The sequence below is a fragment of the Dipodomys ordii genome, unplaced genomic scaffold, assembly GCF_000151885.1.
Source record: "Dipodomys ordii isolate 6190 unplaced genomic scaffold, Dord_2.0 Scaffold81, whole genome shotgun sequence".
NCBI classification, from domain to species: domain Eukaryota; kingdom Metazoa; phylum Chordata; class Mammalia; order Rodentia; family Heteromyidae; genus Dipodomys; species Dipodomys ordii.
Genome location: NW_012267297.1, coordinates 3,572,732 through 3,585,856, shown reverse-complemented (window position 1 = coordinate 3,585,856; position 13,125 = coordinate 3,572,732). Strand labels below are relative to the sequence as shown.

At 47.6% G+C, this 13,125-nt stretch overlaps 1 protein-coding gene across 1 annotated transcript in view; it reads left to right on the top strand.

Annotated features, from left to right (window-relative positions):
- C2cd5 (C2 calcium-dependent domain containing 5) overlaps positions 1 to 11,292 on the top strand; it is a 54,961-nt gene extending 43,669 nt beyond the window's left edge. The window contains exons 19-22 of the mRNA XM_013025066.1: positions 1,461 to 1,550; positions 1,971 to 2,058; positions 3,356 to 3,442; positions 10,684 to 11,292. Of these exons, the coding sequence (XP_012880520.1) occupies positions 1,461 to 1,550; positions 1,971 to 2,058; positions 3,356 to 3,442; positions 10,684 to 10,856 (438 nt within the window). The 3' untranslated portion in view covers positions 10,857 to 11,292. The remainder of the gene's footprint in view (positions 1 to 1,460; positions 1,551 to 1,970; positions 2,059 to 3,355; positions 3,443 to 10,683) is intronic.
- Positions 11,293 to 13,125: the final 1,833 nt, after the last annotated feature.

Sequence of the window (13,125 nt, the reverse complement as noted above, 5' to 3'; positions counted from 1 at the left end):
TGATGATGATGGTGATGGTGATGATGATGATGGTGATGATGATGATGGTGATGATGATGATGGTGATGATGATGATGATGGTGATGGTGATGATGGTGATGATGATGATGGTGATGATGATGGTGATGATGATGATGGTGATGATGATGGTGATGATGGTGATGATGATGGTGATGATGGTGATGATGATGATGGTGATGATGATGATGGTGATGATGATGGTGATGATGGTGATGATGATGGTGATGATGATGATGATGATGATGATGATGATGATGGTGATGATGATGATGATGGTGATGTTGATGGGGATAAGTGGCTATAAAAGAGCACTGTCTAGAGGTCAGACCGTGGGAAGTGGTGAGGGAAAGGAAAGGTAGCAAAGAGTGGAAAGAAAGAGAGAGGAAGAAGGAGAGGAGGGGGAGGCTGGGACTGTAACAGGGAGGGGGTTAGCATACTGGAAGTCGATGCATTCGTCTATGGATTACCACAGTGACTCCCGTCATGGCTGATGCATTGTAATCCAAAAAGAAACTAAAACAGGAAGGAAAGATAATAAAAGCCAAGAATGATCTGTTTTATTGTCTGCAATATCTTAAATAGCTGCAGGTTTTGTCAGTGGTGAGGCTTGAACTCTGGGCCTGGGCGCTGTCCCTCAGCTCTTCAGCTCAAGGCTGGCGCTCTACCACTTGAGCCACAGCGCCACTTCAGGCTTTTTCTGAATAGTTTGTTGGAGATAAAAGTCTCATGAACTTTTCTGCGCAGGCTGGCTTTGAACTGAGATCCTCAGATCTCAGCCTCCTGAGTAGCTGGGATGACAGGTGTGAGCCACCAGCGCCCAGCTTTAAGAGATTATGTTATACAAGAAAAAGTATAAGAAGTGTAAAGAAGTAGCTAAAAATTCTCATAAGTGTCTAACATGTTTGTGAACTTTTTTAAACGTCTTGCTAAGCACAGTTGTTATATTATCTGCTTAAGTCATGTATGTATGCTGGTACTGGGATCTTGAACTCAGAGCCTGGAAGGCTGTCTTTTAGCTTTTTTGTTCAAGGCTGGTGTTCTACCACTTGAGCCAGAGCTCCACTTTTTGCTTTTGGGTGATTAATTAGAGAAAAAAGTCTCACAAACTTTTCTGCCTGGTCTGGCTTCAAAGGATGATCCTCAGATCTCAGCCTCCTGAGTGGCTGGGATGACAGACATGAGCCACCTGTCTCTGGTTTGAAAATGTATTTTCCATGCAAGAGGAGACAAAAGCTAAGTGCATCCGTGTGTTTTCATCCTTCCTACTTCTTATTTGTTATCGTGCAGTTACAGTGGCAAAAAGCAGCTTTTAAACTGACCTGTTTGAATTGTAACCCCTTTGAAGAACTACTTAAAGAAAGTCCAAGTATCATTAACAAAGAAGTCAACTTTGATAACTGTAATGACATAAAGTAATCTTAGCCCTTGTTACCCCGCAGAGTCTGTATTTTAAACTCCGGTCCATGATTCCGTGCTGCCTTTGTCACGTGAACTTCACAGTCTCATTGCCTGAAGATGAATTAATTCAGGTAATTAGCGCTCAATCTGGTATTAAAAGATCTTTTTTTTGGGGGGGGGGTTGGTCATGGGACTTGAACTCTGGGCCTGGGCGCTGTCCCTCAGCTCTTCAGCTCAAGGCTAGCACTCTACCACTTGAGCCACAGCGCCACTTCCGGTTTTCTGGTGGTTTATTGGAGATCAGAGTCTCGTGGACTTTCCTGCCTGGGCTGGCCTTGAACCGCGATCCTCAGATCTCAGCCTCCTGAGTAGCTAGGATTGCAGGCGTGAGCACCGGCTCCAGTTTCTTGCCAAGAGCTTGTGCTGTCTCTTGGAGTTCACCAGCACCAGCAGAATTCCTTGTGATGGAGGAGTCTCCTCAGAAATGGACCCAGTTGGGAGATCCGTGTCCCCCGCGTCCCCCGCTGATCGTATTGTGTGTGGCGTCACAGGTCACCGTCACTGCCGTCGCGATTACGTTTGACAAGAACCAGGCTTTACAGACCACGAGCACACACACGGAGAAGTCGCTTCAGAGAGGTGAGTCTGGGGCGGCCCGCTGACACACACTTGTCTACAGCGGAGTTGCGCGTTAAATCAACGGGACAAGTGGGTATATTTCTTGTAGGGGTGATCCAGATAAATTGAACCTGGCATTCAATTAATTAATTAAAACATGGCACTTTCTTTTTTTCTTTTATGTCAGTCATGGGGCCTGAACTCAGGGCCTGGGCGCTGTCCCTCAGCTCTTCAGCTCTAGGCTAGCGCGCTACCACTTTGAGCCACCGCGCCACTCCCGGCTTCTGTGTTTATGAGGACTCGAACCCAGGACTTCCTGCATGCTAGGCAAACACTCTAGCACTGAGCCACCTTCCTAGTCCTGCAGTAATGTCTTTTTTTCCGCTCTTTCTATTTTTTGGTGCTGGTCCTGGGGCTCGACCTCAGGGCTTGGGCACCGTCTCTGGCTGCTTTTTGTGTCTTGGTTTTTGTTTTTGGCTAGAGGCTCATGCTATGTCACTTGAACCAAACTTCTACTCAGGATTTTTTTGGTGTTTAACTAGCTATAAGAGTCTCACGGACTTTCTTTCTTGGGGTTGGCTTCTAATTATGGTCCTCAGATCTCAGCCTCCTGAATAGCTGGGACTGCAGGAGCGAGCCACCAGTGCCTGGCAGTCTAAGGGCTTCTATACCACGCTCTCTGAGGATATTGTAAAGTCCCATGCCAACTCACCGATGTGCTCATGGAAATGGTTGTTAGGAAAATGCCCAACATATTCAAGAGATCCCTTGAGATGTCCCCAAATGCAGTACAATTTGGGAAATACCAATTTTACTCAATATACTCAAAAGAAAATGATTTGAAGCTGTTCTGAAGAAAACAAAACTTAAAAACAACAGAAGAGTTGGACATATACTACTGGTTAAATTGGAAGGGACTTCTTGGCTTAATATTCCGGATTCACTTAAACATTTTAAAGTTGTGATTACATTCTATTTTTTTAATTTTTTTTTTTTTTTTTTTGTTGGTTGTGGGGCTTGAACTCAGGGTCTGGGCACCATTCCTCAACTCTTCAGCTCAAGGCTAGCACTCTTCCACTTGAGCTACAGCGGCCACTTCCATTTTTCTGGTGGTTTATTGGAGGTAGAGTTGCACGGACTTTCCTGCCTGCGCTGGCTTTGAACCACGATCCTCTAGATCTCAGCCCCCTGAGTCGCTGGGATGACAGACGTGAGCCACTGGCACCCAGCGGCTGCTTTCTAACCGTTTGTTCATTTTTTTCCCCCGTGTTAACAGTAGAGGGTCACTCACCGGTTGGCATCTTTCTCGGCTCCACAGGCTCTTCAGATAATGAAGAACTTTTGCAGTTTCCGCTGGAGTTGTGTTCAGATTCTCTTCCTTCCCATCCGTTCCCGGCAGTCAAAGGTTGGTGGAGTCACACGCTCCTCTTCCAGCCCCTCCCTCGTGTATTTTTTCCAAGTTTATAACTGAGAGGAAGTTAAGTTCTCGCCTTGATTTCTCTTGATTTCTCAGCATGGTCACCAGCAAGCATGAAAGCAATCTGCCATGCGGCATTGCGTTTGCAAACCTCAGATGTATTGGGGTTGTTTTCTTTGGGGAAATTCGGGGTTTTTCCAAGGTAATTGTACCATCGGGTGTTGGGGAAGTGTTTTCCAGCAATCATCTAAACCTTTCAAGAAGTTTTTTGATTTTTATAGACGTCCCCCAGATGTTTGTTTCGGTGTGGTGTTTTGGGTTTTGTTTTTGGGGGGTGGTTTTTGGATTGTGGGTCTTGAACGCTGTCCCTGAGCTCTTCAGCTCAAGGCTGGTGCTCTACTATTTGAGCCACAGCGCCACTTCCGATTTTCTTTTGGTTCTTTAGAGATAAGAGTCTCCTGGCTCATGTTTGTGGGGGGGGGAAGGAGGGAGAGTGTATGTTTGTGCTAATACTGGAGTTTGACTCAGGGCCTAGCTGCTGTCCCTGAGCTCTCTCACTCAAGGTGAATGCTCTAACACTTGAGCCACAGCTGCACCTCTGGCCTTTTGCTGGTTTATTGCAGATAAGAGTCTCACGGACTTTCCTCCCCCAGGCTGGCTTCGAACCTTGATCCTCAGATCTCAGCCTCCTGAGTAGCTGGGATTAGAGACGTGAGCACCAGAGCTAGGCGCAGGGGTTTTTCTTGAGAGAACAGATGGAAGGGGACGGGGCAGGTTATGGGACAACTCTAGGATTGGTCTATTCTGTTTTCTGTGTGTTCTTGCTAGGATCAAATACATAGGTATTTATAAGACAGTCCCATTGTCAGATGCGAAGTAATTAACCCTTAATTTAATAGCAGTATGTCTGTTTCGGTCTGTATAGACTATAGAGGAAGGTAGCAGGCAGGGTTTTTTTTTTGTTGTTGTTTCTTGTTTGTTTTAAAATTCTACTTCCCCTCTGATTTCAGGGTAATTTTCGTGGTAAAAATTTTTTTTTCTCAAATGTCTGACACTTACCAGAACTCAGAAAGTGAAGTCTGTGGGTTTTTCCCTAAAGTTTTTAGTCTAAGAAACAATGCTTTTGCTATTTAAGACTCAAAGCAGCTATTCTAATTTGTATGGGATTGCAATAGTAGTCAAACGATTATTTCTACTTGTTAATTGTTTTATCTGATACCAGCTCGTATGTAAAGGGGAATCATTTTAAATTCACTTTGTTTACCGGTAGGTTCTTTATCAGTCTGTGTGAGAAAATGCATTTTTGTGTTGTCATTTAAAAGTGAAAAGACACCTTCAGGCATATTCTGGTTTTCCTAACCTGCCAACTTCAGCCATCTTTCCATTTTAGTAACCAGAATTCTAAATAAAGAATTAAGTAGAGCCAGATGCTGGTGACTCACGCCTGTCATCCCAGCTACTCAGGAGGCTGAGAACTGAGGATCACAGTTCAAAGCCAGCCCAGGCAGGAAAGACTATGAAACTTTTATGTCCAATGAACCACCAAAAAAACAGAATTGGTCCTGTGGTTCAAAATGGTAGCGGGCTAGCCTTGAGCAAAAGAGAGTTCAAGGACAGCACCCAAGCCTCAAGTTCAAGTCCCACGAGTAGGAGAAAAATAGAATTAAATAGAGAACAAAAGAAGAGCTAAAGAGAGACTCTTGTAGAGCCTTCACTTCTTTAAAAGAATAGAGGGGGAAAATCAACTTCAAAGGTAAGCTGAGTTCAGACGTCTGAATCAAATGTAATTTCTAGAACAGAAAACATGAACCTTGCAACTATGATAAAGATAGCTCCTTTATATAGAAACTTGTATTTATGCAGGATTACTCCCAAAGCACTATTTTGTTGTTGGAGAGGGGGTAGTTTGCTTTTTTGGTAGAACTGAGAATCACATTTAGGGACCATTAACAAGAAACACAAGCAGGAAAGCACCCTAAAAATCCAACCCACAATGAGATTTCTCAAGTTGGGCTCTTTACTGGCTGAAGTTTACTATTTGTTAATGATTACAGAGAATCTCAGATAATTTGCGTTGTCTATACTAATAGCTTTCAAAGGTAATTTATGACTAATGATTATGTGTTTCTTAGTATAAAATGTTTTTGTTAGATTGTATTTCGGTATTAGTCCCGGGGCTTGAACTCAGGGCCTGGGCACTGTCCCTGAGCTCTTTTACTCAAGGCTGATGCTCTACCACTTGAGCCACAGCACCACTTCCGGTTTTCTGGTGGTTCCCTGGAGGTAAGAGTCTCACGGGCTTTTCTACCTGGGCTGGCCTCAAACCACGATCCTCGGATCTCAGCCTCCTGAGTAGGATGACAGGCCCACATCACCAGTGTCCACTTCATATGATATATTGTGAGCTAAAGAACAACGTGAGAAACATTTGCGTGGGCTGAATCACAGTAAGACAGTTCCTTGGAATCTCTGTTGCTGTGGCAGGAGGGAGGTGGAGGGAAATGCACCCAGAGAGTGGCGACCAGCCTTGCGGTAGAGATGGTTTGAGAACTCGGGCTCATTCCTCAGTTTCCCCTGTGTAAAATGTTCCACGATTGAGCTTTCCTGACAGCCTTCAAAAGTGTACAGTCCCTGAGGTTCTGTATTTCTTTGATTATTCCCAAACGCCTGCAGCTTGGAGGAAAGCCAAATCAGAGACGCGAGTAGCCTTTCAACACAGCTCCTCCGAGCCATAGCAGAGGTGTGGGGAGTGGGGGCCTAGGAGGGGGTGTGTGTCCAGAGGGAGGGCGCCTGTCACGGGAGTCCCCCGTGCACACGAACGATCAGCCGGGCCAGGGGTCCAGCCCTCAGCCAGAAAGCTGTGTGCGGCTTTTTGGTTGGTTCGTTGCAGCTAAGAGTCTCATGGACTCTTCCTGCCCAGGCTGGCTTTGAACTGCCATCCTCTCAGGCCGGCCACTCCCCTGTTTAGACCTAGTGCAGCAGGCCCCGCCCCTCTGCTCTGATTGGCTGAGCTCAGGCTCACAATCTGCTCGTGATGGGCTAGTTTGAATACAGTAAGATGTATTTACATAAGCTAATTTTGAATTAAGAATAACAGTTCACAAATCATCTTGAAGTATACCTGCACCCCTCTGCTATTTATTCTTTCTTTCTTTCTTTCTTTCTTTCTTTCTTTCTTTCTTTCTTCCTTTCTTTCTTTCTTTCTTTCTTTCGTCGTCATGGGTCTTGAACTCAGGGCCTGGGCGCTGTCTCTGAGCTCTTTTGCTCAAGGCGAGCGCTCTACCACTTGAGCCACAGCACCACTTCCAGTTTTCTGAGTGGTTCATTGGAGATAAAAGTCTCAAGACCTTTCCTGCCCAGGCTGGCTTTGAACCGTGATCCTCAGATCTCAGCCTCCTGAGTAGCTGGGATGACAGGCGGGAGCCACCACCCCGACCCCTCTGCTGTTTCTTTTGGTGGCAGACCTGGGACTTGAACTCAGAGCCTGAGTACCATCTGTTCGATTTTTCTCTCAATGCTAGTTAGTACTCTACCACTTGAGCCACAACTCCACTTCTAGCTTTTTGGTTTTAATTGGAAATAAGAGCCTCATGGACTTTCCTACCTGCTCTGGTTTTGAGCTACGATCCTCAGATCTCAGCCGCCTGAGATTACAAGCGTGAGCCACCAGCACAGACTTAGTGCCAGAGCCTCATAATGTGAACGGAAAAGGCTGAATTGAAAGAAATGTGTAGGAATTTCAGTTTAGCAACGAGGAGAGAGCAGGAGAGAGAGGAAGGCGGGCTGGTCTAGTTGCCTTACAGATCTCATGTTTTGTCAGGTTGGTTATACTGGGAGCCATTTTCTTAAGGCATTCTAAGAAGCTTGAAATTGAGTTTGCATTCACGGTCACGTTCATGACAAAAGCAGGATGTTTTGCTGTGAAAAGCTTTTATCTTCTCTGATGTTGATAGAGTACTTTTAAGAACTAAGCTTTAGCAGTATTCAGTAGCTCCCACCTGTCAGCCCAGCTACTCAGGAGGCTGAGATCTGAGGATCGCAGTTCAAAGCCAGCCTGGGCAAGAAAGTCCACGAGACTCTGATCTCCAATGAACCACCAAAAAGCCAGAAGTGGAGCTGTGGCTCAAGTGGTAGAGCGCCAGCCTTGAACGATAAAGCTCAGAGACAGCGCCCAGGCCCTGCATTCAAGCCCCAGGACTGGCAACCAAGACACAGAATGAAGCATAGAAAGAAAGGAAGAAAGAAAGAGAGAGAAAGAAAGGAAGAAAGAGAAAGAACTCCGCATAATAATCGGTTTAAGAATTCCATCTTTGACCTCTAGCTAAACCCTGAGTTACCTTTTTTTGGCACTGAGCATGCGTGAATGTCCTGAAGCAATGATGTTTCGTTCCGGGGTGACCCGGCTCTGAATTGTCCATCCGCGGTTAGTGTCTCCTGCCCGTCCTTGGCTCTGTTCGGTTCTGTGATGTCACAGAGCACCGGGTCACCTTATGCTTGATTTGGCACTATCTTGCTCCTTACCTCAATAGATAGACACACAGGGTGGATATTCCTTTGAAATTCGGAATGTTGCATGGGACTGAGTTCCAGCAGTTTCTTAAAAGGTGCCATCCGTGGCGGGGTGAGCAGAGCCGCTGGGGATGACAGTGAGGAGCTGGTGTGGTCTCACGGTCCTGGGTCACGCGTGGCTGGGGCCGTGCCCACCACCAGTCCACACATCCGTTCATTGTGTCCGCACGCCAGCTCGTGTCTATTCATTTGTGCCCATCATTTCAAAATGGGTCACTAAGCCGGGCGCCGGAGCTCCCACCTGTAATCCTTGCTATTTAGGAAGCTGAGATCTTTTTCTAACAAGAAACAAATGAAAACAAGGTGCTGAGTGCCAGTGGCTCACACCTGTATAATCGTAGCTGCTCAGGAGGCTGAGATCGGAGGATCAGGATTTGAAGCCAGTCTGGGCAGGAGTGTCTATGAGGTTCCTATCTCCAGTGAGCCAGCAAAAAGCCGAAAGTGGAGCTGTGGCTCACATGGTAAAGCACTAGCCTTGTGCCAAAAAGCTCAGGGACAGAGTCCCAGTCCGTGAGCTCAAGCCTCAGGACACACACACACACACACACACACACAAAGCTTCCCGAATTTCCTTAAACTGACTGGCTGAAATTATTCTGCATGATTTTCCTGAGTTCATTCAACGCTGGCAACGCTTTTTTTTTTTTCCCCTTTCAATTGTAAAACTCTTGGAGCTTTTCCCCTCAGGTGGCTAGAGCTTGCACATTAAAAATAGGTTATGATATTTTAATAGTATGCTTAAATTGTCCCTGTCTCTCAGGCATACATTATACAAGGACACAGTGCCAGGGGAAATCTTGAGTACCGTTTCTTTGAAGTTTCTGGAAAGCAGCAGTTCTGCTTGTGGGATTTTTTTCCTTCTCCCTCTGGAGACCCCGAAGTCTGCCACCAGGGGGCGCGAGCGACACAAACAGCACGGGCCCTGGTGAGCCAGGCCTTTAGGCCCAAGCCGCTCCTGGTCACTGTCAAGCTTCTTGTTATTATTATTATTGCCATTGTTGTTATTATTAATCCTCCGCAGTTGTGCTCCGTTTGTGTTTCACATCGCACACTCTCGCCAGCGCCCAGACCCTTTGCTCTGTGACAATGTCAGTGGACTTACATATTGGCTGTTATTCAACTAACGTTTGTTACATGTCTAGACTTGCTTTGTGACTGGTTTTTGAAATGCCTTTGGCATTATCTGAAGCATGCTACTATCGTACATCTTCACTGGCAGTATTGGCAGTGTGTGGGACAGACAGACAGACTGGACTAGTTTGTGTGGAACCTAACTACGCGGATTCAGGTTGCTGGCACAGTGAAGCCAGCCTTACCACTGGTCCTCCAGCTAGTGGAAGATGCTAAGACCGAGGAGCAGAGATGCAGGCTGGTACTCTTGTCTCTAACGTGCAGGTGCAGAGAGCAAGCGCTAACTCAGGTAGACCAGATGTCCAGACAGCTGAGTTTCTTTTCACTGAGCACCTATTCATCAAAAGTGGTGAAGAGCCAGTGATCAGGCCATAGGAAGGAGCCGGACCGGGGATAGACTGTCCCTGGAGTTAGGGACATGGGCTTTTTTGGTGGGGAGTGGGGGGGACTTATTAAATAGTTCCTTTAAAGTTTTGTTCATTTCTAAAAAATATAAAAGGAAACCCTTCCGCATGGTTATTATTATTTAACTCAACAAGATCCAAGTCATTGTTTGGGACTTCAGCCGCTGGTGGCTCACACCTGTCACCGTAGCTACTCAGGAGGCTGAGATCTGAAGATTCGAAGCCACATCCAGGCAGGAAAATCCAGCGAACCAGCAAAAGGCCGGATGGGAGCTGTGGCTCAAGTGGCAGAGCTCCAGGCTTGAGCGGAAAGGCCTAGGGAAAAGGTTTTGCTGTGAAACTAAACTTCAGGGTGGGATGCCCGTCGCCTCTCTTGATTTCCATAGGAGAGAAGTTGCAGTATTGTTTTCATTTTTGATCAGAAAGCAACCCTCAAAGAGGAGATAAGGAGAACCAAGTGAATGAAAAGCAGGGAGCTAGGTAGCGTGGCTCACGCCTGTAATCCCAACCCCTCAGGAAGCCAAGATCTTAAGGATCCCAATGCAAAGCCAATTAAGGCTGGACTGTTCCCTGAGATTCTTACCACCAGCTAAAAGCCACCGAAAAGCCAGAGGTGGAGCTGTGGCTCAAGGGGTAGAGCATCAGCCTTGGGCATCACAGCTCCATAGCAGTTGGAGACCCTGAGTTCAAGCCCCAGTTCTGGCACACACACACACACACACACACACACACACACACACACGAATGGAAAACAAGGTAAGCCCAACTGGGGTTCTTTTGTTGCTATTTATCTGGGACCCTCTCCCCCCCACCCCATCCCCAGAGACCACAGCCACACCACCACACCCCCCCCCAAAACAAACAAACCCGACTCAGCCAATCAAGAACTCGGTTTTGGACAACTCGGGGTCTAACACTGAACCCTTCGCGCCTCCTCCCTCAGTTGAATAGGGTCATCCTTTTTTTGTTGTTGTTGTTTTTTTCTTTAAATCTTTTTGGTGGTTTTCTTTTTTTAAAGTCACAGTTAAATGACAGCGTTGGAAAGCAGTGTTCTGAGCAGTAAGAGACGTCATCCATGTTTTTTTCCTTTGTTTTTCTTTTTGTTTCTTTTGTGTGTGTCCTCAGCCACGTCTGTAGATGACAGTTCCTTTGCAGACAGATGCGGCGGCTGGATAGAGCTCATTAAACTGAAAGCTCAGAGCATAAGGCGCGGATCAATGAAGACAAGTAGGCGGCTGCTCCCACCCCGCCCCCGGGGATCTCAGAGGCTTATCTTGGTTTCCCGTGGTGAAAGCTAGACCCGATTGCTGTCTTGCCATTCACTTTCCGACACTGCAGGCAGGCGCTGGCACGCGAGGCTGTAGCCCTGCTATGGGGTCACTTACGGAGCTACCGAAGGAAGGGCCTGCTCGTGTCTGATCTCAGCTAGGAAAGCGTCTTGAACATTTGCTGTTTGTGGTGGTTGTGGTTTGTAAAGCGAGTCTGGAAAAGAATGGCCGTCCAGATCTAACCCTTCTACGTATTGGAGAGAGGTTTCTGGAACCCGGCTATAGACATTGGGCAAGCGTGTTCCGCAGGAGGGAAGAGTTCAGAGACTCCCACGCTCCCGCGCTTCTCTGCACCGGCGGCCCTTGGGTCTGGGGTCCGTGTTTTGCAGGGAGCCATAGTGAAGGAAGGAGTTTTAGAATCCACGGAAAGGGAAGGAACCGGCCCCGTCTGGTTCTGAATCTTCCCAGACCAACTCATTAATTTCTCTTGCGTTTCACTGTCCAAATGAACGCTTTTAATTCAAATGATAACTACATTGCAGGGTTATTGTACAAATTAGATATATGTGTAGATAGATATGTAGATGGATGGATAGACAGACATAGATGGATAGATAGACGGATGGATAGATTGATAGACAAGTTAGATGTGGGTGTAGATATAGATAGGTGGATCGATAGATAAGTGGATGGATATTGATAGGTAGATGGATGGATGGATAGGTAGACAGGTAGATGGACAGACAGACAGATGGGTAGGTGGATGGATAGATAGCTGGCTAGATGGATAGTACATGGATGGATGGATGGATGGATAAGAGACAGATGGGTGGATAGATAAATGGGATAGATGATAGAGGATAAATGGATGGGTAGATGGATGGATGGGTGGGTGGATGGATAGTTGGATGGTCGGTGGGTGGGTAGATGGATGGTCGGTGGATGATGGATGAATGGTAGGTGAATGGATGGATGGTGGATGAATGGATGATGGATGGGTGGATAGATGGTAGATGGATGGTGGGTGAGTGGATGGATGGATGGATGGGTGGATAGATGGTGGGTGGGTGGATGGACAATGAATGGATAGATAGATGGTGGATGGATGGTTGATGGGTGGATGGATGGATGGGTGAATGGATGGTAGATGGATGATGGAATGGATGATGGATGGATGGTGGATGGACAGTGGATGGATGGATAGGCGGATGGATAGATGGGTGGATGGATGGTGGGTGGGTGAGTGGATGGATGGTGGGGTGGGTGAACGGATGGTAGATGGATGGTGGATGGGTGGTGGGTGGATGGACAGTGGATGGGTGGATGGTGGATGGATGGATGGATAGGTGGATGGATGGATAGGTGGATGGATGGATAGGTAGATGGATGGATAGGTGGAGGGTGGGTGGGTGGATGGATGGGTGATGGGTGGATGGTACATGGATGATGAATGGATGGTGGATGGGTGGGTTGATGGATGGATGGGTGGATGGATGTTGGATGGTGAGTGGATGGATGGTGGATGGTGAGTGGATGGCTGGCTGGATGGGTAGATGGTGAACGGATGGTTGGATGGATGATGGGTGGGTTGATGGATGGATGGTGGATGGATGGATGATGGATGGGTGGGTGGATGGATGGATGGTAGATGGATGGAGGATGGGTGGATGGATGGATAGGTGGGTGAATGGATGGAGGATGGATGGATGGATGGAGGATGGATGGACGGGTGGATGGATGGATGGATGGACGGGTGGATGGATGGGTGGGTGGATGGATAGGTGGATGGATGGGTGGGTGGGTGAATGGATGGAGGATGGGTGGGTGGATGGATGATGGGTGGATGGATGGATGGGTGGATGGATGGATAGGTGGATGGATGGATGGATGATGGATGGATGGATGGGTGGGTGGATGGATGGATGGATGGATAGGTGGATGATGGATGGATGGGTGGGTGGGTGGGTGGATGATGGATGGATGGTTGATGGCTGGCTGGCTGCTGTCCTTGCTGCAGTGGTGGAAGGGGCGGCAGGCCTCCACGTGACTGGTTTGTGGACAGCTTCCCGACGGCCGGGCAGGGTGGGTGCTTGCAGCCGCGCGTGTCGTTTGTCCCGTTCCACTGCACCGACCTTTTCTTTTGCAGGAATGCCATTTCCTCCCACACAGACTTGCGCCCCGCCTCGCTCCTGTCTGTCTGTCTGTCTGTCTGGCATGGTGCATGCGTCCTCCTCTGGGCCCTAGCTTGGCGGGCGGCCGCGGTCGCCCGCGCCCCACGCTCTGCCCTCTCTCCCCGCGC